At 37.4% G+C, this 27256-nt stretch overlaps 1 protein-coding gene across 5 annotated transcripts; it reads left to right on the top strand.

Moving 5' to 3' along the window:
* Positions 1–10130: 10130 nt before the first annotated feature.
* LOC107305512 (transcription factor CSA-like) lies at positions 10131–12995 on the top strand. Of its 5 annotated transcripts, none has more exons than XM_040520984.1 (4): positions 10131–10496; positions 10873–10907; positions 11143–11570; positions 11760–12995. In XM_040520984.1, the coding sequence occupies exons 3-4, from the start codon at positions 11258–11260 to the stop codon at positions 12551–12553; spliced, it is 1107 nt and encodes a 368-aa protein (XP_040376918.1). In that variant the 5' UTR covers positions 10131–10496; positions 10873–10907; positions 11143–11257; the 3' UTR covers positions 12554–12995. The 5 variants fall into 5 exon arrangements, with proteins under 5 accessions (XP_040376918.1, XP_040376916.1, XP_040376911.1 ...); XM_040520982.1 differs by having other exon boundaries at positions 10131–10548; XM_040520977.1 differs by having other exon boundaries at positions 10131–10548; positions 11014–11570.
* The last annotated feature ends 14261 nt before the right edge of the window (positions 12996–27256 follow it).

Raw genomic sequence — 27256 nt, 5'->3', positions numbered from 1 at the left:
TTAGTTCACGAAAAGAAAGTTTTTAAGTGTCATATCGAACGTTTGATCAGATGTTGAAAGTGGTTTTGGACACGAATGAAAAATGAATTTAATAGCTCACCTAGAAGAGATTTACTCTGGTCCAATAAAAAGTACATCAAGATATCGGTAACTCAAGGTACCAAATCGTTTCCCACCATTCGATATAGCTGAGTATGATGTGCACGGTTAGATCCAACGATCAGAAATGATTTGGTACTGCGAGGTATCGGTATCTCGACATACTTTTTGTTGGACTGAAGTAAATCTCCACCTAGAAACCGCGAGACGAATCTTTTGAGCCCAGTTAATCCGCCATTAGCATATATGGGTTACTATAGCACTTATGGCTAATCATACACTAATTAGGTTTAAAAGATTTGTCTCACGATTTTTTTCCTAACAGCGCAATTAGTTTTTTTATCTATATTTAATACTCTATTTAGATGTCCAAAGATTCGATGTGATGCTTTCAGAAAAAAAATTGATAACTAAACGGGCCCTTAGTACTTCATCCATCTAGTTTTAAATGTAAGCAACCTATGTTAGATGGTAGTGGTTAATTATAGTATTATCTCCGTTTTAATTTTTTTATCCATACTGGAATAGGAGAAAATATTGTAATATTTGGCTCAAAATAAGTGCACTTGTTAACTTAAACTCTATCCTAAATTGATTTGCCCTCGAGGGATGTACCTGTTATGCGACCGAAGAACAAGTATCATGAATTAGGGGTCAAAAGTCACTATGGATGGCTTCTGCAGATGGACAAATGGTAATATAAGATAATCAATTACATACGTTTTTATTTTTGGATAGTAGTTTGTCAAGCATTTAAACATCGATCATTGATTTTATATACACTTTATAGTAGAAGATAGCTATATTACAAATCTGAATTATCAGGTTAGTCTAAAACATGTCTCAACTATAAAAACCAATAAAAAAAACCTCATGTGAGTCCAGTTTAACGGTGGCTTTCTGTTTTCGAAATTCAGAAGTTGTATTTTGGTTGTTTGTAGGGCAGCTCCTCAGTTGCCCCTCCGGCAAAAAGAAAATCCTCCAAGGGTACTTAATTAGCAAAAACACGTAAAATATACATGCATATAATTAAAAAAACATGATTTGGATGGCGAAATCGTAAACATCACTATTGCACTTCTTAGGGTCTATTTCAACCGGTTTGGAAAGTTAGGGATACAAAACATCTGGTCATGTAGTTGGAGAAGTTTGTACATAAACCTAACTGTTAAGGCGTGTAAAAATAATACAGACTTGTCTCTTTATAAAACCTAGATGGTATTTCAAAAGGTAATTCTACATCGTAAGCTTTTCAACAAAAAAAAAATCTAAGGACTCCTATATTATAAGCTATACATCAAATATTTATATATGATTAGAAGAAGTTGTGTGTCTCGTATAATAGATAATGTCATTCACTTTTTGACACATGGTTGACCATTTATCTTATTTGGACATTCAGATAAATTTAAAAGTATATAAATTATGCTTGCTTTAATAATAAATTAAGTCATACTCCCTCTGTCCTAAAAAAACCAATTCTTCGGTTTTTGTGTCCAGCGTTTGATCATCCGTCTTATTTAAAAAAATTTCAGAAAATTAAAAAAAATTAGTCACACGTAAAGTACTATTCATGATTTATCATCTAATAAAAACAAAAATATCAATCGCAAAAAAATTTTGAATAAGACGAAGAGTCAAAAATTATAGATAAAAACCGAAAAATTGGTTTATTTTGGGATGGAGGGAGTAATAAAATAAGTTATAACAAAATAAGTTGTAAGTACATGAGTTTCTTAAAAGATAGTGAGATATATGACCTAAAAACATCCATATCATTTACTCAAGAGGCAATTACAATTTGCCATTAGATTAAAACATTATTATAAATCTGTCACTAGAAAATTCTAAAATTGCCACTAGAATTGTCATTCTAATGGCAACCTTGCAATTTAGAAAAAAATAATAGCAAATTTGCAAAAGCCCGTTTAATCAAAAGCCAAGAACTTTTGAGAGTATTAAAAACCGAAGGGAATATGTCGTAAACAAATTATACAATCCTTCGACAAACCTAACAGAACCACATATCCATTTATAAGAAATCAAACACAGCATCACCAACTGTAAAAAGAATCACTACCGATAAAAAGGAAAGAAAAAAAAACATCGGAATGGAATTGAATCAAGACGAGATGGATTGAATAAGACAGAGAGATGAACGCAGTGCCGGGGAGCAAGGGGAACAATGGACACGATCCGGGCAGACATTTTTGACCCCCCGGAAAGGCAAATTAAAAAAAAAAGAGAGAGGAAAAAAAGAGAGGAAAAGTTAATACGGATTTTAATACCGTTTTATAGCCAAGCAGGAAAGGCGATTCGATTCTACAACGAGCATAGGTTAGATGATTAGCGTATCTCTGAGATCGCGTTCATCTACGTGGCGCTGCACATGCCTAACTCTCCGACATCAAATTTCACAAGGTTGCACTTTTAAGCACTTTTCGAGTTTTTTTTTATATATAATGAGGCTAGGACGGTGACTGTGAACTTATCGGGGGTCCAATACATTATTAATATTTATCAATGTATTTGTACACTAATTAACCCGATATAATATAATTTAGTAAGAATTGGATAATTTACTCGGGGTCCAAAGACCCCCGAAAACTATACGTAGGTTTGCCATGAACCTGCCATCTAATAGCTATATTATTTCAAAATAGTATTATATCTTCGGTTCTATTTTTTTTATCTCTAAAGAATTAGTTCCAAACAATACTAGCACGCATATAATTCATATTTCTGCGTGGCAAAGCACGAATATTTATATAGTATCTGTGTGTGTGTGTCTATATATATATATATATATATATATATATATATATATATAGAGCACCTGTGGATTTTTACTGAATTTGTTTAAGTATGAATTTTGAATCAATAAAAACTGACTTGTCTTTAGTTTGGGAGTGTCAATTCTATATAATACTTTGAAACGCGGCCTAACATGTTGAACGCAAAATTACCTTCATAATAAGATGATCCATCCTATGTGAGTATGTGACGTCCGATCTATCTATTTGCCGTGGGTGGTGTTAGAAAGGTTCAATCGGTAAATGTTTAGTACTAGTATCTCGGTTCTCGAGATACTTTATCTTTTGCTTATATTGTTTGTGCCATAAAAACTTTATCTTTTAAGCAATTGTTATATTGGAGTTTAATAAAATAAAAGTCAAACGTATTAAGATATGAAAAATAGGAACAAATATATTTCTGTTTGAAAAAGTAATAGACATGCTAGTTGTAGTTTTGTATAGGTCTTTTTTGGAGGGAGAGAGTATAGGTAAATTTTTTTATAGATATTTCTGTTTTTGGAGGGAGCAAATATATTTCGGTTTTAAATTTTTGGAGGGAGAGAGTATAAATATGAATGCATTTTTTTTATTAAATGTAAATGAGTAGAACTGCACTATACACTCGGCGCTATTGGAAGTTTGCGCCAGTTTGAATTTTAGGGGGGTGTTTAGTTGGTGAAATAAAAATTTCTGTGTGTCACATCAAACGTTTGACCAGATGTTGGAAGGAGTTTTCGGTCAAGAATGAAAAAACGAATTTCACGGTTGACATGGAAACCGCGAGACGAATCTTTTGAGCCTAATTAATTTATCATTAGCACATGCAGGTTACGGTAGCACTTATGGCTAATCATGTACTAATTAGGCTTAAAAGATTCGTCTCACGATTTCTCATATAACTGTTTAATTAGTTTTTTGATTTATCTATATTTCATACTCTATTTAGGTGTCTAAACATTTAATGTGATGTTTTTAGGTGAAAATTTTTGGAAACTAAACGGGTCTTATGGTACGGGAAAAAACTAGTGTAACAAAAATTCTGTTACATCAGTGCAAGCCAGCTCTGCCCCTCTCAAGTTTCCAGGCAGCACCATTTTCTGATTACTCTGACCACAGATGCCTAATTACTCTACTACTAGCACTTAATTACTCTCGCTCTCTGCCTCCAGCAGAAGTACAACCAATTAGGGAAGTGTAGGGCTTAACCCCAAAAAAATATACTCCTCTCTTCCTATCTAGAATATTTGTCATTTTTTTGGAAAGAATATTTATCGTTTAGAATAAGATTCAGTGAAATTTCTAAAATTCTGACAACCAAATTTTTATTAGAATAAATTTATAAAACCAAATAATTTTACGGTACTATGATAGTACTTTCAAGGAAAATCAATGCATATCATTTGTTTTGTATTTAAACTAATTATTTAAAATATAATTAGTTATTATAATTTTAGAAGTCTGATCAAATCCGGTCGTAAATGATAAATATTTTTGACTAAAGAGAAATACTGTATTAAAAACCCCCAGCTGTTTCCCACATTAGTCGTCAGCTTTATTAATTTTTGCCGCTGCTGGCGCTGTAAGAGCAAGGCTAATAATATAGCCAACAAACTGACTATAAGACTTTTTTAGTCTTTTCTTAGCCTATCCATATATTAGTTAGTTCTTCATCATTAATGCAGGATCCACATGTCACTCTCATAGAGTTTTTTTTCCTGTGTCCAAGCTGGCTACAAGCTTACAACCTGCTTACACTCTCTCATCCCCTCTCTCCTCTACAGAAGCATATAACCAGCTTATAATCTGCTATTATACTTGCTGTAAGCAGCAGCATAACAACCGTCGTGAAGGCGTTTGCAAGGAGGAATCAAAGCAAAGCTGCATCCAATCCATCCCTGGCAGCATGACACAAGCAAAAAAAAATAAATAAAGAAGAGCAGAAAAGAAGCCAGGAAGTTGATGTCATTAGTTGACTGTCGTTATCAACAAAACAAAAACAAACCACACCCCTTGAATGCTTTTGCTCTTCCCTGTTCCCCTCCTCCCTTCCCCCCTCTGAATCTCTGATCTCTACTACGTATTCTACTCCAGTACAAGTGTAACTGAACAAACAAGCTAAAACAAACAAACAGCACAGACAGCCAGCTAAGAGCATCCCAACAGCTCATCCATCCCATCCTTCGTCCTAGAGATAGAGGATGAAGAGTAAAAGTTAACCTTCAGCAGAGCATTTATCTCATCATCTATTTTTGGATGTCATCCATATTAGGAGAGTGAAACTCTATATTTAGATGTTCTCTCTTTCATCCTCTAAATAGATATAGAGTATGCCATATATAGATGATCTGCTGAAGTATAAAGAGATATGAAGGATGAAAATGTTTTAGATGATCATCCAAATAAAAATATGGATGACCAAATTTAGATGAGCTGTTGGGATGCTCTAATCTAGATAGAGTGATTCTCACTCTCTCAAGTCTCTTGTACAAGTAGTAGTGACGTACAGTCGATTTCGTATTCTCTGTTATTATGGCTATTACGATAGTAACATTATGGTAGCTGGCATATATAGATAATTAAGAGGATAAGATTCATATTTCAGTGACTATAATAGTACGGAGAATCCGTGTACTATTATAGTTGTAGGGCTAGTTCGCAAAGACAGGTCGGGATGTAGCTAATCACTGCACGCAAAATGAGAAACATCATTAGTATATGATTAATTAAGTATTATCTATTTTAAACTTGAAAAATGAAATAATATGATTTTTTTAAACAACTTTTATATAAACTTTTTTAAATAAAAAATAAATCATTTAGTAATTTGAAAAGTATGCACACGAAGAGAGATATTAGCCCGGTGAGCCTCCTGCCAACGCGCCCGTAGGAGTAGCAGTAAAGCTGGCCGGTGGAACTGAACGAGCGTGGAAGATGCAGGCAGCAACGTGTAAAGAGATGATCTTCTCTTTGATTTCTTCTGCGTGTGAGCAAAATTATGAGCAGCAGGCGCCTGGAGGCGATGCTGAGCTACTCCCAACTTCAGTGTAGTCAAAATAACTTGCAGGTTTTTTTCCGCCCAACTTTTTGTCAGTGATTAGTTGAATAGTTGATGCATGTGGTGTGGCTGGCCTAGCTGCTCGTACTACTACTACTACACGCGTTGCTTGACTTGCATTCCATCGAGCAAACATAAACATACTACAATATATCTGATTAATCCGGATGAACAATAAAAAAAAACCTGACCTAAACTTCAGAGTTCATGTACTACCTAAAAAACGATTAATTACATCCTCGTCTCTTGACTTTTGCTTATACTTATAAGCTAAAACTTGAATTTTAAACTTAAATTTAGAGTTAATTTTGATATTTTTTTATTGTAGATTCATTCGTAAATTATTTTTATTTATAAATATGAAGTTTGCCTTTTCTTCTGAAAACCCAAAAAGATGACCCTTGTTTCAGGAGTGCTGTGCTGTGCAGTGCAGGTCAGTGTGCGAGATGGATGATCGATAAACGGAAGGAGACGAGCAGATCGAGCAAGGCAATGCAGTTAAAAGAAAGAAAAGGCGCCTCATGCTGTTCTTGTTCCAGCGACTACCACTCGACCTATCTACTCACGCATCATGTAGCATTGCAGCAACCAAACAGTTGTCGTTTGCCACTGTACATATCCTGTTCCGAACAGGATAGGTTGCCAAGCTAAAGATTGGGGTTTCCGGCTAGGAGAATTTTAACCTGAACGAATGGACGTCTTCGCTCCGGCCCCTGCACTGCACATACACGATCCACAAGCCAACGGTTTCGGTTTGGGAACTTTGGTTACACCTGTTTATTTTTCCTCTTTGTTTAGGAACGTATTGTGATGTTTGTCACCGTTTACGTGTAAAGATTTATTTCATCACTCGTTTTGTTTTTTTTTTCAATATACAAAATTGTAAGTCGTGCTTAAAGTTCTTTTAATAAGAAATAAATCTCATAACCAATCAATATATAATACCCGCTCTCCATTTTGGACTCAACTTGGATCAAACTTTTAGAACTTTAGCTTATATATAACTTTTAGGATATTTACTTTACAAGTACAAAGGCTGGATGTATAGATTAATCTGAAAACATAATTTTAATACAACTTATATATTTATTGATGTTTTCATATATATATTTTTGTCCTAAATGATAATTATACATAATCAAAAAGTGTGGTTAAGTAAAATAAATGATCAAATCCAGATCTAAAAGTAAAAATCCAGAGGGCCTATAAAATTTATAGGATCCTCACACGTAAGCGGTAAATTACTTTAAAATTTCCATAGAATTCCTTTAGACCGAATAGACCCAAGTAAAATAAAATACGAGATGATTTTGTTGAGTTGCATTCCATGGCGGGCAAGTAAGCCTTCTTCCTCTTCATCCATTTGGTGTGGAGGTGCTTTGTGACAGTACTCCACTATGCCAATTTTGCGACCGTGATTCCTAACAGTGGACATGCACATATGTATGGAGGCATCCTCTTTTTAAGCTGACCAGAGGGGGTCACAGGTCACCTCACCTGACCATGCATTTCAAAGGTGATTTTTTCACTGTTTCATGTAACAGTTTACAGTTGTGTGTATGGTTCCATGGATAGACACGCACGAAGTCATGCTTATTATACTTTCATGCCTAATATGTAAAGGGAGAAGGCACACGGTAGAGGCAACTATTTTTGTTTGCCGTTATATGATAAGTATTTCAGGATACAAACAAATAAATTAACTATTGTAAAGCATATAATATATTTAAATAGTCTGGAACCACGCATAATAGTCCACTTGCTTAAAGCCAAGGCTGAAAAATCATATGCATGTTCATAGGGATTTAAAAATCATACGCATGTTCATAGCCAAGACCAATTTTGATGACGATACATTTACAAACGAAAAATTATTTGTGAATAAAACTTTATATGCATATTCATAGTGATCTAAAAGCTAAGGCTGAAAAATAATCTACGATAAAAAAAAACTCTAAATCTACTTTTTAGCTTATAAATATAAGCAAAAGAAAAAGATAAAGGTATTATTCACAGAAAAGAGCACGTAATCAAAGCTGCCTTGTCCTCCTTGAAACATAATAGAAATTATATACTAGCATATTGGTACGAATTGAACTGATCTCTATAAAACTTGTGCAAAACTCATGCATTTCAAAAGAGTACAATAAAACAAAATTTAAACCTTTTTATCCTAACAAAGTTTTGTTTTACAAACAGGGGGCAATGTGAGTTTTTGCCTATAGGAGGGAATCAACCAAAAGGACAGCCGGCACAGCAAGGGGTCTCTGGCCACCTGCTGATAAGACAAAGTTTTGGCGAATAAAGATGGGGAAGTTATTACTCCACTAAAAAGCAACCGTAATTTTGACCGGATAAAAAGAGAGGGAAAAAAAAGGGCTATACACGTAGTGCCTCTTTTAGAAACAGCCCCTTGCAATTTTCCTTTATTTATTTTCTGTTTTTGACCTCAACTACCAGCAGTACATGTCATGATCTCACTTTCTTTTTTTTTTCCCATCTCCCTTTATTTCAACAGAGATGGCCGTTACACTAAATTACAATTTACTCATTGTACCAGCACCAGTACCAGCTTGGTTTGTTACAGTAAGAATCTTACTTTTACACTGAGGTACATATATATTTTTAAAAATACTTTTTTTGCCTTTCAAAAAAATATAAGTTCCTACTACTAGTAGTAGTATACATGTAGTACTTGTTGTTACATGGAAAAGTGAAACTAGATTGGGATAGCCCACAGCAAAAGGCACTGTAAACATTTGCATAAATCTGTCTGATCGGATTGGACCCTCCATGCCTGCTCATTTTACCATCTGGGGGTGAAAAAGGTTAAAACTTGAGCAAAATTTTTTGGGGTCAGGGGTGCCATGGTAAAAAAAATAAGCACAGAAAAAGCTGTGCAATTTCCTTTGCAATTTCTTGCTCCGACCTACGTCACGTCACGGCAAAAAATACAACTTTTTTTTTACGATTGCATGCCCCCTTTCTCTTCTTTTTTGACCTGTCTATTCCGTTCACTCGCTTTTATTTTAAATGAAAGAAATTGAAAGCCAAACGGTTTTCTGGTGGTAATTTTTTTTTTCCAAATTTTGTAATGGCCTCGTTGGTTTCACTCTTTGTCCGGGTAAAATATCTCGGTGAATTTGTGTGTTTTTTTTTTGTTCTCAAGTGAGATGTGCGATGAAATGATGGGAGAAACAAAAATGTTGTTTTGGTAGCTTGTTTTTACATATAGATTAGGTGAAAACATGCGTAGATGGTAGAATCTAAGTTTTGAATTAGGACTTAATTAGAAGTGGACAAATTTTTCTTGGGAGGTGGGCATAATATTTTTTCTTTTTGAGAGTTTAAGAGGCCCATGGTCCTAAGGTCTTGCCAATATATGTAGCCTTTGGTATTACCTTTTTTAAAAACAGGTGCACGTTTTATTTGGATGTTGATGTATTTTTTTATTTCAACTATATACATATGTGGTATTATCTAATGTCAAGAAAAGAAACAATTATTTAAAGCATATTATTTGGTCATGCCGCATTTATGGTTTATACTTATGAGTGGCCTTTTTGTGAGCCGTTACTATAGTTCGACTGCAAAACAAGTGAACAAAAAATTGGCATCATATGGACCGTTTCACTTATCAAACTATTCGTAACAATGAAAGAACATATTTATGTAAATGCTATCCTCTACTAAGTAGAATACGACTGATCGATGCGCCAACCGCTCTAGTACATTATCCAATTGGTGCTTAGGACCACCTCTTCATATTGGACGCCGATCTTTTGAGTTACACTACTAAATTGACTAAAACCCCGGTGAACAACAAAATCATGACCGTTACAGATCAATTAAAAGCTTGGTGAACGATAAAATTATAACCGTTACCATTATTATTTGCTAATTATATAACCGTCACACGATTCTCCTTCTCCTTGTATAGATCTAACACAAAGTTGGCATCAAATGTACCGTTTCACTTATCTGAAGAGAAAAAAAAAATTAAGAAACACACACATATACATTTTGAATCTTTCCAAGTATAACCTATTCAACCAACTCGCTGCCCGCTCCTCCCAAAACACAAACCCACACCATTTTTTCACGCCACTGGTTACCAGCGAACCGGAGAGCATCATATCCGCGGTCCCCACCCTTACACTAATCTTACCATATAAATCTCCACTAACCTTCAAACTAGATTCATCTCCACATAGAGATACCAAACAACATGAGTATGGATTGGATGGGGGTTGGAATGATGATAGTGTAGATAGATAGTAGAACTCCATGTTCTAGCGTGGTCACAGTAGCGAGGGAGGAAAGGGAAAAAAATGTGGAGTGCTGGGGTGCACATAGGGACAAGGGAGTTCTGGTGGGTTTGTCAAGGCTGGGAGGGACAGAGTTCCACCCCTGATAGTGGTTGGGGTTGGACTCCCCAAAGCCACACGAGCGGCCTCTGAAACCCAAAAAAAAAAAAAAATCATAAAAACCCCAAGAGAAGAACAGAGCAGAAAAAGAAAAGGAAAGGTGAACACAAGACAGGAACAGTACTCTCTCTCTCTCTCTCTCTTTTCCAACCATTTTGCCATCAGCCTCAAAGTAAGTGAATGAAACAACCAAATCCTCTCCATGGAAAACCAACCCAACCAATGTTTAGTTCCAAACCAAATACAGTTTGTCAGTTTAGAGATATCAGAGATATAAACAAAGATGAAAAAAATATTTTTATCATTTAGTTAGATATCTATTTTTCTGGTAAGTTATCTAAATTTAACGGTAAATGAGCATGCTTATTTCAGTTTAATTTATGTTTTTTATAGCTCGTAAAAGTTGAATTTGAAGTTGCATATTTATAGACTGATATGTTTCATTCCACTATTAATCTGCCACTTTTAATTTTTTTAACTTTTTACGACTATTCAGGTGATACGCAGTAAACGAGTGAATTGTAACCAAAGGTAAAATGAGACACTAGACAATTTTTTCCTTCAGAGATCAAGAGAGAAACGGAGGTAGTACTAGCATTTATGTGTTTCTGTTTTTTTTGTTGGGTGGGTACTTAAGTGAGATGAAGCAATCGAGGAGAGAGAGAGAGAGCATAATTTGGGTTAGCAAGAAGAGAGAGAGAGAGAGGCTTTGCCTTGCCTCTTCTTCCTCCTATATTAACCTCCCCATTTCGCCGTCTTGCTGCAGCCGCAGCAGCAAGGAGAGAAGCCTAGCTGTCCCTTTCGACCGATCGATCGATCTCTTCTTCTTCTGCTGCTGTTTACTACTCGCCTCCTCCGTCGCCATCGCGAGTTGAGACATAATGGCTCACGAGATGATGGCCGCTTTCTTTGGCCATCCACCGCCGCCGCCTCCGGCGACGGCGGCGTTCGGGCGGGAGGAGGAGGTGGAGGAGGATGGGGAGGAGGAGGAGGAGGGGTATGACGGGCGGGTGGACGAGGCGGAGGAGGGTGGCGGGTATGGACATGGCGGTGGTGGTGGTGGGCAGGGGCAGGGGAAGCTCTGCGCGAGGGGGCACTGGCGGCCGGCGGAGGACGCCAAGCTCAAGGACCTCGTCGCGCAGTACGGGCCCCAGAACTGGAACCTCATCGCCGAGAAGCTCGACGGCAGATCAGGTAGAGAGAGAGAAGAAAAGAGAAGCTTGAGCTCGCTCCCATGGCGGTGCCGGTGCAATGCATGCGCCGTGCATTGAATGGCGTTCTGTTTGTGTTGTGTTGTGTTGTTTGTTTGATTGGTGAGGTGATGGGGCGTTGCGTTGCAATGGCGATGAGGCCTGATCGGTGTTGGGTGGTGGTGGTGAGCAGGGAAGAGCTGCAGGCTGCGGTGGTTCAACCAGCTGGACCCGCGGATCAACCGGAGGGCGTTCTCGGAGGAGGAGGAGGAGCGGCTCATGGCGGCGCACCGCGCGTACGGCAACAAGTGGGCGCTCATCGCGCGTCTCTTCCCCGGCCGCACCGACAACGCCGTCAAGAACCACTGGCACGTCCTCATGGCGCGCCGCCAGCGGGAGCACTCCGGCGCCTTCCGCCGCCGCAAGCCCTCCTCCACCTCCACCACCTCCGCCTCCGGCTCCTCGTCGTCGCCGCCGTGCCACGCACCGGCCCCGGCCCCGCCCCCGCCGCCGCACCACCACTACCCGCCGACCGTCGCGCTCCACCGGTACGGCGGCGGCGCGGCCGCGGCGGCGGTGGCGGTCGCGGCGCACGCGCAGCAGTACAGCGCAACGCGGGCGTACAGCGGCGGCGAGTCAGACGAGTCGGCGTCCACCTGTACCACCGACCTCTCTCTCAGCTCCGGCAGCGCCGCCGCCGCCGCGGTCTGCTTCTACCAGAGTACGTCACGTGCTTCTTCTACCGCTGCGCGCCGCCTGCCTCACAGCCATGTCGTCTCGCCGGCTGACACGGTGGCGTTCTTCTCCGCTGCTGCAGGCTACGACATGGCCCCGCACGCCGCGGCTCCGGCGGTGCCGTTCGCGCCGAGCGCGCGCTCCGCCTTCTCCGCCCCGTCCCCGCGGCAGAACCGGGAGGCGGCCGTCGACCACGGCGCCGACCACCGCACCATCCCCTTCTTCGACTTCCTCGGCGTCGGCGCGACATGACCGTTCCATTTAACGGCCGGCGCCGGCGTGGTGTACAGGAAGCAGCCCAAGATCAGGTGATCGTCCCAAGCTAAGGTTAGAGTTAGCTAAGAACAAGAAACTCTAGGAGGAGGAGGAGACGAGGAAGAACTGCTCAAGCTTTATCAATGGCGTTTCAACCAAACAAGTTTCTCCTGCTGCTGCTGCTGCTGCTGCTGCTGCTGCCAACAAGCAATCGAGCAGACGACGATGAGCAGCTAGGTAGAGATTATTCAGATTAATGGATGGTGAAAAGAAGATGTAATGGTGTGTGCGTTTGTTCTTTTCATGCTCTGCCTCTGTTCATCGCTCTCTCTCTCCTCTGTATGAACAAGTAGATGATGATGAAGAAGAAGAATTAATCCATTGCTCTCGCAGATGCAGCAGCAAGATCAAGCTTTTCCGCATTGCGTGATTCTCTCTCTGTTCAGATGTTCATGGTGCTTTCTTCTCTATCTCTCGTGGAATCAGCTCAGTCATCGTCGGCGACGACGCAACAAAACAAAACAGAAAAAAGAAAAGAAAGAAACTTTTCATTGCTCTGTTCTTGCAGCCAGAGTTTCTCCTCTCTTGTTGCAGTGATCCAACCAGAGTTTCTCCATGTACCTAGGAAGATTGGCCATTAGCCACCCAAAAACAAGAACACAGGTCATTTTCCTCCTCTCCTTAACGTTCCTCTTGATGAACACAAGAAAAAAAAATCCAAAAAAAAGATTCTTTTTTTTTCTTCTCTTCACATCTCAATCTCTCTAACCCCTCAACAAGATGGATTATCTTGTCCTGTTCCAAGCTAGCCAACGAAACTGCTGTTGCGAAACGCCCGCGACTTTGATGATCTGGGCTGTTCGCTGCTTCAGCTCCAGGTTAGTTAAGTCACTGAACTTTTTGTGTGCAAGCTCTGATGATGACGACGATGGTGTTAGTTGCTTGCTTTGCTGCATATGGCAGTAGTCTCCTTCACCGACCATTCATTTTCTCCGTAGCAAAATATTCAGAGCTACTACTACTCACTCTTGGTCAGTGGTCACTGTTCATGCAATGCAACCCATTGTCTGAATGAACAGCAGGGTTGCCATGAAACGACCATTGCTGCAGGTTGCATTGTTCAAATTAATCAGATGCAATAACAAACCGGGTCTCAAACTGGTCCAGTTTGACTGGAGTAGTTGTTGAGTATGCAGTACGCCAGTACAGAATGTATACAGTGTAATAGTATAGTATGTATCTATATCTGTATGTCTGCATATGTGAAGTGTATACAAATGCCTGAAAAATTAAGCTGCTAGATTAGATTAGCAGCCTGCTGGTCAAGTTTAAGTTCAACCAGATTTGTGAGCAGGGACTGGACCAGGGACCAAGGTAACAGGCCTGGCCTTGTTTAGTTCCTAAATTTTTTTTCTAAAAACATCACATTAAATTTTTGGACACCTAAATAAAGCATTAAACATAGATGAACCAAAAAACTAATTGGACAATTATGTAAGAAATCTTAAGACGAATCTTTTGAGCCTAATTAGTTCATGATTAGACATAAGTTCTACAGTAACCAACATGTGCTAATGACGGATTAATTAGGTTTAAAAGATTCGTCTCGCGGTTTCTAGGCTAGCCGTGAAATTCGTTTTTTCATTCGTATCCGAAAACCCTTTTCGACATCCGGTCAAATATTTGACGTGACACTTCACCTAAAAATTTTCTCAATCTAAACACCACCTCAGTTTATGCTGACTCGGCAATGCATGCAGTGATTTGGGTCTGAAACTCTGAATTTCTCCCATTGTTCTGGTGAAGTCTGAAGATGATGAGTTTGGCCGTTTGGGTGTTTTTTTTCTCTGTTAACTAACTGATGTGTGTACAATCAGTAATTAATCCGTTCTGTCTGATTGGATGAACTGATGAACTTGGCCATGTCAAAGATGGACAGTGTCAGCAAACCTGCATGTAAATACTCCTACTATGCCTTCCACATCCTTATCTTCCAGCAATTGGTTACTGAATATAAGAGTCATTATGGCAACAGAAGTAGTAATTAGTTAGAGCTTTGACTGGTTATAGCAGTTGTACTGATTTGTTTGGTTGGTTAAATGGAGTAGGCATCATTCAGGCATCAGGAGTTATGCCATGCTATATGTATGCTGCTTGGAGCAGAGTAGCCTCTGCTTTTTGCTACAAAAGTTGTTGCTTGGGTGGGTTAAAGAGGTGCCTGGAGGTTTATCTTTCTGATAAGAAAGACAACCAAGTAGTTAAGAGAAAAGACTACAGATAGGTCATGGAATATAACTCTGCAGAGTACTTGATTACATAATAGGAAATTATGGCCTTTTGAACAACTCAAGCTCTCCAACCATAATAACCAAGGTTTTCATACCATAATGGTAAGGGTTACCGCTAATATCGTAGTTACCCCGAAAATAATAAGGGTAACTGCGGAAACTAAAAAAAAAAAACTGAGAGGGTTACCACAATAACACGACACTGTGATATTTTTTTGAAAAAGTTTAGGAAATATTTGTGAACGTTAAAGCGATCTACATCTAAAATCAGAGGTCAAAATGATGGCCCGACAGTTATAATAAGCAGTCAATATTAATGTGTCAGCACCGTTTTTTGCACTGTGCGCCTAACAAAAATCACATGTGCAATTAGGCATAAAACACTGCATATTAGTTTAAGAGGTCAAATAAAAACATGTTGTTTTCACCCCCTCCCTCACAAATTTCAACCTTCTTTTCATTTGTTGTGACACATAAATTTCAACCTTCAACAAACGAATAAAAAACACGGATGCCTCCGGACAAGGAATATCTCCTTACCTAATGCAAATCTTTTACCTTGTTTCTTGCTACAGGGAAAAAAAAGTTAAACAAGAGAGATGAACAAGAGGTTAAAAAAATGTGACGCCACTGCCAGGGAATTTTTGGAGCAATCACCTCCATCTTTTCGCTTCTGATTATGTTTATATGGCAAAATTTGATTTTTTAACTTGAAAGTTAGAGTCGATTTAGGTGTTTTTTCATCGAAGTTTATTCTTCGAGCTTGGGTCTTAAATCGCTAAAGTTATGTATATAAAGTTTTATTCATAAATTATTTTTATTTACAACTATACCATTTGTATTTTTAGCGTCCACTAATGGAAATTCACCAAGGACTATGATGTTCTGATGTATGCACGCCTGGACAACTTGGCAGCGCTGACATCGTCTCGCTTGATCTCTTCTCTCATATTGCAACAAATTTGTACTACTACCATTTTGGCTAGCTGCCATGTCATTCTTTGATTTTATCTGCTAGATTTGTGATAGTTACACATGGTTTATATATTTAGTCTAGTTCATCGGCAGTACGCAAGTGACACTGATCGAAAAATATTTTTAGAATTTTTTTAATCTAGTTGTTAGTAAATTATTTCTTCTGCTAAACATGAGTATGGAATTGAATTTCTATATAGAGGAGAGGAGGTAACTTAGGGGTTTCCTCGAAAGTGGTTATTTCAGTTGTGGACGGACTGGCTCAACTTTGATTGATTGATTAATTTAAGCTTAATGCTATATAGTTTTTTCAAAGCTGACAGAAGAATCTTGCAATTTACATTCCGTCGAGGTAGTTGGGAACTGTCACATGGAACGCATGTAGCAGCAATTGTGCTAATTAATACTTTAATTTGTTGCCATACGGCAGCTGATGACTCATTCGACATATGCAATTAACATTATTAATTAATTCCATTCAAAGTACAGATATATACTCTCTCTTCAAAGCACGCGCACAGACCTAAAAAAATATTGGGGTTTAACCAGAAGAAGCATAATTAACGTTTCTAGCTAGGTTTCTGAACAGATATTTGCTCCAGTCCAATAAAAAGGTATCTCGACGTACCAAATTATTTTTCACCATTGGATCTAGCTGAGTAGGATGTGTAATGTTAGATAAACGATCAGAAACGATTTGGTACCGTGAGATACCGGTACCTCGAGTTACTTTTTATTGGACTGAAACAAATCTCTTATAAACATTAATTAGTTATATTAGCCCAGCCAGTTCTAAAAAAACTGATCGATCAATATCTATTCGATCAGTCCATTTCGTGGTAGTTGTTGAGAGATTTGGCTGAATTATTCGTCGCTATCTGCAGTTCTGCAAATTCTTAATGCAAGTTAAGTCTCACGCATTTCGGCCGTTGAAATGATGGAATTGAAGCATCATTTCTATCGATTCTGGGATACGTATGCGACAATTAAGGTCTAATCCACACGTACGTACGCAACGAGTTGGTTAGTTGTTGGTGACGCGTTGTGCTGATCAGTTCATGGGTTATATACTTATATATGGTCAGTCGATGGTCAAGGAAAAACAATTTGTCCTAGGTTGTTTTCAGATGCGTATGAAGAGATCACTGCAAATCATATTACTATACCTTGTTTGAAAATAACTTCATATTTTTTGTTTAAATTAAACTAGTATGTCATGTGTTCTAAGAGCATAATCAAAGATAGAGCTTATGATCTCATGCTCAAAGATAGAGCGTATGATTTGACTTCTAGCTATGTGTTGTGTGCGACTCCCGCGAAGCAAATGAACGGAAAGCTCGAAGGACTTTTCTCTAATTCATATCAGCAATAAAACTTATCTTATTAACACATGTATAAAGATAGGGTTAGGTATAATTTTTAATTAATACAACAAAATAATTTTTTATTATCTTGATTTTATTTTTATCCACTCCTATGAAACAAAATTTCTTTTAATAAATATTAAGAGCAACTCTAAATTGTTGTCATTCGTGACAATATTTTTCTCCTTTTTATTTCATTGCATCATATTTACTTGCATAGTGATAGCGTCAGTAGATAATCATCGTTATATGTGTCTTAAGAACTATGTAATCAATTGGTAGACTTAGGATTGAAGTTGATTGATCGAGTTATGGTTTATTTTGATTTAATTCAGAGATTTGGAAACTGGTGGGGTGTGTTTTACAGAACTAATTATGAGATTTTTTTTAATTTTGACTTCTAAATGTGAGGTGCATTCCACACATTAGTTCTATTTCTTTACGGGCCCATGTCTTGATATCAGAGGTTGGAGCTGCCTTTTTCAATGTTTTTTTAGAAAGCTTAAACTCAAATAGGATTAAGCTATCCTTAATAAAAGGCATGGGTGATGTTTTTTTTCAGGTGACATATTTGCGAACGAAAAAGATAATTTGTGAATTTTTCAAAATTTTTAATTTTAAGATGAAAACTCTAAAAATAAATTTAAATTTAAGATTTAAAATTGAAATTTTAGCTTATAAGAGCAGGTAAGAGATAAGAGATGAGAGAGAAGAGTAGTGAGCTACTAATTTGTACCCAGCTGCAGCACGGGCTCCAAGACAAAATATATGCATGACATGTGAGACCATGTATTGATGTTGTGTAGGTAACTATTGTATGAACTGGCTATTAGATTGACTATAGATGAATTAGAGCTATTAGTTGGCTCTACCGTTGAACTTGCTCTAAGAATAGAGAGAAAGTACGAAAACAATAGGTGGGTGGGTGTAGGGGGCAAAGGAAACCAGAAACGTAACAATGGATGACATGGGGGTTTACGATTAGGGAATCGGGCGGATCCACACGCGGATCGCGCCGATGGATGGATGCGGCAGGCAGGCAGCAGGGAGGGAGGGAGGGAGAAGTAGCAACAGCAGCTGGATGGATCGATCGTTATACGGAGTAGCAGCTTAGCTGTAGCCAGCACGCACCGGATGGGGGTGATGGGCATGACGCAGGCGTGTCATCCCGCCCATGTCACTCACACCATCGGCTAAGGGTTGTTTAGATGGGACTAAACTTTTTATTACTGTGTCATATCAAATGTTTGGACACTAATTTAAAGTATTAAATATAGACTAATAAAAAATTAATTTCATAAATGAGTGGTAATCCACGAGATGAATTTTTTAAACCTAATTAATCCATAATTAGAGTATGTTTACTGTAGCATCATATAAGCAAATCATGGATTAATTAGGCTCAGTAGATTCGTCTCGCGAATTAGTCACGTTTACTATTTATAATAAGTGTTCAAACACCCCCTAATTAACATAACAAATTTCCTCCTCCCAGGAAGCAACAACGTACAACCAGCCAAAACCAACCAACCAACCCAAACAAAACCAAACCAAACCAGACCAAAACGCCCATAAATATCGCATGGATTATTATTGGTCATTGGGTTGTTCTTTTTTTCTGTTGTTTGCATTGCATATGTATCGAATCGATCCTAGCTTCCTCCCGGGTGGGGAGCCGGCCAAGCCAGCGAGCGAGCCAACTGCATGCTGGATGCAACAGAACACATGTCGGCGTGATCATCGATATGATGCGTGTGCGTGTGTGTGTGCGTGTGTTGCGTCCATCCATGCGCTTTGCATCGGATTCTCCTCTCTCTGAGACATCTGTATGTATGTGGTCTTGTCACTCACACGGCATGGTGGTTACTAATTGGTTGGGCCTGGCCACCCCGCCCGGCTACTGCTTCTCTCTCTTTGGAAAAACAGAAAGCGTGGATTGCTGACATGACCTACGTACCTTGGGGTGTTCAGTTGGTAAAGTAAAAATTTTTGCAGTTAGATCAAATGTTTGATTGAATTTTCAGAAGAGGTTTTGGTACACAAATGAAAAAACGAATTTCACGGCTCATACTACAACTGTGCAATTAGTTTTTATTTTATCTATGTTTAATACTCTATTTAGGTGTACAAAGATTCGATGTATTGTTTTTAGATGAAAATTTTTGGATCTAAACAGCCCCCAACTTTCCCCGTCTCATACTATAGCTATTTCTAAGGTCTAAATTTATCCTAGGCACCTTTTAGTTTTCAAAAACAACACATTAAATCTTACACCTAAATAAATCATTAAATAGAAATAAAATAAAAAATTAATTACACAGTCACGGGAGAAATCGTGAGACGAATCTTTTGAGCGTACTTAATCCATGATTAGCCATAAGTGCAACAGTCACCCACGTGGTGCTAATGATGGCTTAACTAGGCTTAAAAGATTTGTCCCACGATTTCCAGGCGAGCTGTGAAATTTCTTTTTTTATTCATGTTCGAAAACCCCTTTCGACATCCGGTCGAACGTCTAATGTGACTCTTCTCAATAAATGTTTTTGCCATCTAAACGGACCTCATCATTTATCTATGAAAAAATACATTAGTATATTTTCAGATGGAGAGAGCAATAATATTTTTAGTTGTTATTATTCTTTGTTTGCTCGATTGGGGGGTGGGGGGGCTTGGTTTATAAGTAAAGGGTACACTTACCTAAACATTTTTTACGAGCAATTGTTATCATATTATACTACTTTCGTTTTATAATAAAACATTTATTGGTTGTTTAACAGAATAAGGTTTTTGAATGATTGAAATAACAAGAGTCCGTGCATATATGCTTATTTTTTGATATAAAATTAGAATCCTAAAAATACTTACGTTTCGTTTTGGAAGGATGAAGTATTTCAAAGTAGGGTAACTTTGCCGTCCTTATAAAAATAAGGTACTGGGATACACTATATTGTCTATTCTAAATATTGGTAATTTTAGGTGCCTAGAAAACTAGTAATTTCATAAGTTAAAACATTTTCTCAAATAACGTAAACTTTCTCTTTGTACCATGTTTCTTACAAAACCTAGCCGATACGCTTATTTTCGACGAGTTTCTTTTTAATAAAACAACATATGTTTAATACTATCTAGCACAAACATATCATAGGTGGTATCAACAAGCCAATGTTGAGGGGTTGTCTACACGAGGCTTTTTATGGTAACAAGCACATCCAAACTAGGATAGACCCAATGCAAGCATATACATCTATCTGCAAAGGAAGCCATTAAAGCCAGAAAGATAGGGCCGGCGTATTCGAAGAGAGCTACTGGCTAAACTGCTAAAGGTGACTCCTAGCTAGAATTCTCAAGATTCTCCTCCACCAACTGACCAGCCATGCCCACATTTGGCATCACTGAAAGAGAAAAGAGCCGTAGCTAGATGTGGCTCAAACCTTAGCCTTAGCCATGGCATGCACCACACGTCTACACATACACCACACACCCTAACTAGCTAGCTATCCAGCTATACCTAATTAACATGCATATGTTAGTGCTCTCTCTGACCTAAAATATAATAATTTCTAAATTATTTAGCAAGCATTTTAGTTGAGATAAAAAAGACTACAGCACCCCTTAATAATGAGTAGTGGATTAGGCGAGAGTATCTAATGTGAAGTGATTAATATGATAGGTAGTACTATAAACAGTATCAGAAATATTTATATTTTAATACAAAATTTAAATATAAAAAATATATTTTTTTTTGAAAAAGGGAGAATTATCTATCGGTTGCAAAGTCTACGGTATAGCCAATGTAGTAAAAAGTGAGAAAACCACCACTTTTCATGGTCACTACACTGTGTCACTGATGTTGTTCCCTTCATTTGTTCAGACACCTTTACACCAATTAGGGCACCCCGAACCCAATAAGTTTTAACTAGTGGTCTTAGCCTATAAAACCACTAGTAAGTCACACACCTTGTAACTCAGTGTGGCCTCAGCTAGATCACCTAACAAACAAGTTCAGATTGTAATTACATCTAACGCAAACATGGGGACCCAAGTTTAAGGCATGCTTTGAGACATTGGAGAGCCTCACGTGACCATGGTTCCCGTGGCCACATCAACTCCATCAAATTGTGGGCACTCGCCATGTCACTACGTTGAGTATAGCCGTTGATATGGCACCGTAGCTTTGCTACTGGCCCTCCCTATCCAAACAATTAAAATTTATCTAGAAATACAACCACATTACTAACTACCTTCTAATTTCAACCTAGTTTCTTACATTAGCCAATCATGATCGTTTCTAAATTATCTTTAATTTCTCTAAAAATATTAAGTAATTATATTTTAAGACGGATATGTATCTCGTTTCTAAATTATCTTTAATTTCTCAAAAAAATTAAGTAATTATGTTTTAAGACGTATAAGTATCCAAAGCTAGAAAGCTGCCTAGTGTCAACCGGTGAGTTGCAGCTGGGAAAAAGACAGGCGTGCGTGCGTGCGTGCATGGATGCACACGGCCTGATGGCCTAAGTAGCAGCAGCAGGTGGCAGCTCTAGCTGGCACACTGACAAAGAAGAGCAAACCTATAGCCAAGGGGCAAGGGCCAACCCTAGCTACACATATTCCCTTCTCCAACTCCAACTTGGCAATGTATTATCATCAAACGCTAACGAGAACGAAGATAGAGGGGTTTAATCAAGTTAGATATAATTTTAGTTTCTTTTTCTATTAATTTTTACTATAAAGTTTTAGGAGAGTCTTTGTGAAGCTTGAATGTCTTTAGCGGGTAGCGGGGTCTCAAGCCCCATCGCTCCCATGCTAGATCCACCCCTGTTAATAATCTCTTTATTTTTTACTAACAATTGATAGTTGCTTCAGTTTAACCATTCCTCTTATTCAAAAAAATATTTAATTATTAATTATTTTATTATAATTTGATTTATCACTGAATACTCTTAGACACAACTTATAATTTTCTTTACTTATATAAAATTTTTAAATAATACGAGCGATCGAAAAATAATAGAATCCAACAATAAAAAAATCCGTACATGCAGTGCAGGATAGCTGACTGACAGCGTACGTTGGTGTTGCATGCATGCATTGCTGCGCGCACGCACTAGCTCGGTCATAAAAATAACCTTATCTTTAATCCTCCATTTATCAACTTTATTTTTAAGTAGCCATATTGCATTGAAGTATGATAAAATAGAGAATAAACAATTAAGATAAAAAAATACTCCCTCCGATTTGACGCTGTTGATTTTTTGATGTACGCTTGACCCTTTGTCTTATTCAAAAATATATAATTATCGACTATTTTATTATGATTTGATTTATTATTAAAATAACTTTGAGTATGATTTATAATTTTGTATATTTGGACAAAATTTTGAAATAAGATGGAGGGTCAAACGTAAATTAAAAAGTCAATGGCGTAAAAAAAAATAGAGGGAGCAGAAGATAACTGCATTAGTGTTTGGAAAAAATAAGGCCACTTTAATTTTCAGCTTTGTGTAGATATATGTGAGATATTCACCAAGCTAGTATTTATATGTACGTGATCAATTTATTTATTGTACGTGCCTCCCTGTGTGAAGCCATCTGAATTGCATTGGTAGTAGCTACCCTATTACACTGAAGGTTTTTTGTTTTTCTCAAACAAAAGTTCTCCCGATCTTTCAAATAGTAGTTACTCTCATTTAAATTACGAGAGTCTGCGGTAATAACATCTAGCTAGAAAAATAAACAAATTTTCTTGATTCGTTTTAACTATTCAGTCAAATCTCGAGCTCTCTCACCGGTAAAGCCTCGAGATCGTTAAGCATGATTATATGGTACTTCGGTCGTCCTCTGCTCTAAGATATAGCAATATTGTACGTGTTCCTATACAACATATTTATAAAAAAATAATATATAAATAAAAAACTAAACAACATATTTATAAATAAAAATAATTTATAATAAATTTTTATATACGTGTTCTTGACATTATAAAAGGCTAAAAAATAAACTATGATAAAAATCCCAAATTAACTCTGATCCAAATTTACGGTTGATTTTTTTATAAAAAATTGGTTTATAATTAAGTATAAACAGAAACGGAAAGATGAGACGCTAATTAATAACCTCGTATACAATGAGACCATGCATACTTCCTCCGTTTTTTTTAAAAAAACTAATGAGAATAAATTTAGACGATCAACGTATCCAGAGTTATCCTTATAAATTCATTTTTCCTACAACAGATCGATCGCCTTTGAGATGGAAGTAGCGAATGGCCGTTGTTGCTGCGATTACAGTGATGTTAAGGTGCGTTCCGGTTTCTAAAAGTTTTTAAAAGAGAGATTACATTTATGTGTACGGTTATAAATTTATCTGTCGGGCGGGCCAGGCAGGTGACCGTCACGTGTAAGGCTGAAAACGGAACGAATACGGACGGATAACACATGTATCGTATTTATCCCATATTTTTAGGCGGATACGGAAACGGATACGAATATCTCGGATACGGAAACAAATACGAATTATCTCGAATATGAATAAGGATAGGATGTAGTCGAACACGAATATGAAATAAATATTTCTCGGAACATACAAACCACTAAAACCGTTCATAAAGACAAATAGTACGACATATATATAGCTAGCTTAATCGAGATAGTTGTCATTTTAGGCCTTATCATAGATTAAATACGTTAAATTTAATTTCACGGATAGCAGATAAGTGACATAAGTCCACCACATAGCACATAATGAGTTCAACAAATACTGATAGACTAATAGCATAAAAGCAATTTGCAGTAAATTGGTTGATGGGCCAAACCTGAAGTCAAGTGGGCTGAACTGATTTTAGGTATTCGCAGATATTCGCTCATTACAATCTTCGGATATCCGTTGGAATATCCGTATCCGACGAAAACTGCCATACCGTATTCGTATTTGTATCCAAAGAAAATTATCCGTATTCGAATTATCCGGGAAATATCCGCTCCGAGATACCTCCGTATCTTTTTTTTTCAGAGCAGACGGAAACTATCCGCTCCGTTTTCAGCCCTAGTCACACGTACGCATATGCAGGGTTAGGCATGCATGGCATGGCACGGCGTGCGTGAGTGCAGCACTAAATGCGAGAGATTCTGGGTCACATTCATGTGAGCAGCACGCACAGCTAGCCAGCACCAGCCACGGCCATAGCCATGGCCATGCATGCACGAGAGAGTACTGTGTAGTACGGCTGATGCAGTGGCGTACGTACACACCAGCTTTATTTTACATCAACTTCCACACACAAAAGGTCTCAAAACTTGCAGAGATATCGATACCATCGATCGATCGCCTTCGGTCGTGTTGATCGATATCCGTCCGTGTCCGTGTGTGTATGATCATTGATCGATCGATCGTGCCATGCATGTACGTACAGGTAACAGTAACATACGCACGCACACGTGTGCGTGCAGCACAGTAGCAGCAAGTACGTATACCTTCATCCTCGTAATAACTTTATTTTTCGTTTTTTCCGAATTCAATATTTGACCATTCGTTTTATTTAAAAAATTTATACCAAACTTTAAAAAATTAGTCAATTATTCATGTTTTATCATCTGGTAAGAATAAAAATATTAATCGCAAAAAAGTTTTAAATAAAATAAAGAGTCAAAACATTAAAAAAACTGAAAAATAATCTTATTTCGGCAAGGAGTTAATAGGATCAACCTCTCCTACTATGATTAATTGTGCTGGAGAGCTTTTGACTGCTGGTTTATTGATTTGGAACCTGTACACTGTACTCTATTTGTTTTGCTGGTAGTACCAGTACTATGCACAATCCAGAAATGTCAGATGAATGAATGGAGAGGGATGGGGCTTAGCTTGCACTACTACTATACAGTACTAGCTAGCTCCAGTTGTATCTCCAATTTGATAATAAGATTACGATCAATCTTTAAAAAACTTTAAGTACTAATAACCTTTTAAAATACTTAGTTCAAATGCACTATTATAACATAAGTACATGCATATTAGGAATAATTTCTTTAATATATTAAAACTAGAAAATCATAGCCAAAGATATGTTTTGGAGACAAATTAGTTATCCAAAACGAGAGAAGTTATAAAACTGGACTAAGTACTAATTAGTGCCTCCCAAACCAACAGTTACCAAGTACTCCCTCCGTTTTAAAATATAGGGATCTCTAGGTTCTTTATTAAAGACTAAAGTGATGTAAAAAAATTCTCTTTTCTTCACTTCAGTGCTTAATTTTGAATTTTGAATTAACTAGATTTCTTTTTTAAGTATCTCATTAGCTCCGGAATCATTAAAATAATTGAAATCATTGGAATCAATGCATGAATTCTTATATTATGGTGCAAAATTTGAATATTAGATATTTTGGAATGGAGAAAATAAGAGTACAAAATTAGGTTCCTATATCAGTGCACTACTCATTAATTGTTCCATCTGTTCTAGTATAATGCAAGGTGTTATGATGTTATCTAGGTCAAACTTTTAAAAATTTGGTTAAATTTAGAGAAAAGTATAGCAACTTCTGTAAATTTATATTAATTTCATTATATACATTGATGAATATATTTTTATCATATATTTATTTAATGTTGAAAATATTTATATGGTCTCTATAATTATTTTGCTTAAACTTAATTAGAAAAGTTTGACGACTAGGATTCATTAACTGAAACACCTTGTCTTTTAAAATGAAGTTTACTCCCTCCGTCCCTAAATAAGGTAAACTTTCGATTTTCGTGTCCAGTGTTTGACCATCGTCTTATTTGAAAATTTTTCAAGAAATTAAAGAAAAGTTACGTGTAAAAGATTGGTTTATTTTAGGATGGAGGGAGTACATATAATAAAACAGGAATGCAAGGACAGCCATATTATTAATCTAATTAAGTCAGCCAGTACTCTGTCAGACTGTTGTGTCCGTCCTTTAATTTTGGAAAAGTCAAAAACATGCATACTCTCCAGATTGGATCTTGATGAATGATGATCGGACAGTACGATTACAGAACCGTAGTACCCTCAAATCTCAATGAACATACACCTTCCGCGACAAAAAAAAAAAATCAATTTATGAGGATAAGTAAGAACAAATTGAGTGTTTAATTTTATCCGCAGAGATATATTTTTTCTGAGACGGAGGAAATATATCATTAATAAACTTAAAATAATTCCTGGAGATGGACGAGAAGATGTGAACAACTAGATAGCTGCAAGCAAGGATACGACGCAGGCATGCCAATGTGCGATGGAAAAGGGTAACAGAAAGCGATCGCAATTTGAGGGCGTCTGGCCAAGTGCCACGAGATATATACTCCCTGCAGTTCTACGGTTTCTTGTTCCTTTGAGTGGAAATGTAATTAAAATTTAAAACTTTAAATACTAATAACTTTTAAAATATTTAAATTAAAAAGAATATTATAACAAGTATTAATGAGTGATAAATAGTATTTTAACAAAAATATGTATATATATACTACTATCGTGCATGACGGATCTAGCCTGACGAAGGGAGGGGGCTGATTGCCTCTTTACTCCTTAAGCCCGCTTACTTTTTTTTCTTTTTCCTCTTTTTCTTCCCTACCTCTCTCTTATCTTCCATAGGAATCCAGCGGGTAGGGGGTTTGAGCCCCCCAGCACCCTTGCTGGATTCGTACCTGTTATCGTCCCTATCCCCTAGGAGTTTATTGTAGAACGGGTATCGGGTTTTATAGCAACCACAAATGTGTAGTACATAGTTATATCATTTATATAAGATTTAACGGTGTTAATTTGTGCTTTCTGCTGGGTACGAACAGAAATATCGGGTTTTATAGCAACCACAAATGTATAGTACATAGTTGTATCATTTATATAAGATTTAACGATGTTAATTTATGCTTTCTGCTGAGTAAGAATAGAAATATCGGGTTTTATAGCAACCACAAATGTGTAGTATATAGTTGTATCATTTATATAAGATTTAACGGTGTTAATTTGTGCTTTTTGCTGGGTAAGAATAGAAATAGATATGAAAGTGTTTTTGCACCTTAGACATTAAAGAGATAGCTACACCTGGTTGTAAAAT

This window comes from Oryza brachyantha, chromosome 1 (genome assembly GCF_000231095.2).
Source record: "Oryza brachyantha chromosome 1, ObraRS2, whole genome shotgun sequence".
Classification (NCBI taxonomy): domain Eukaryota; kingdom Viridiplantae; phylum Streptophyta; class Magnoliopsida; order Poales; family Poaceae; genus Oryza; species Oryza brachyantha.
This window is presented reverse-complemented; position numbering and strand designations above follow the sequence as displayed.

Excerpts from the sequence above, each read along its gene's own strand:
- LOC107305512 (XM_040520979.1), top strand. The coding sequence starts at position 11,258 with ATGGCTCACGAGATGATGGCCGCTTTCTTTGGCCATCCACCGCCGCCG. Across the intron at positions 11,571-11,759 it reads GAAGCTCGACGGCAGATCAG|GGAAGAGCTGCAGGCTGCGG; the intron begins GTAGAGAGAGAG and ends GGTGGTGAGCAG.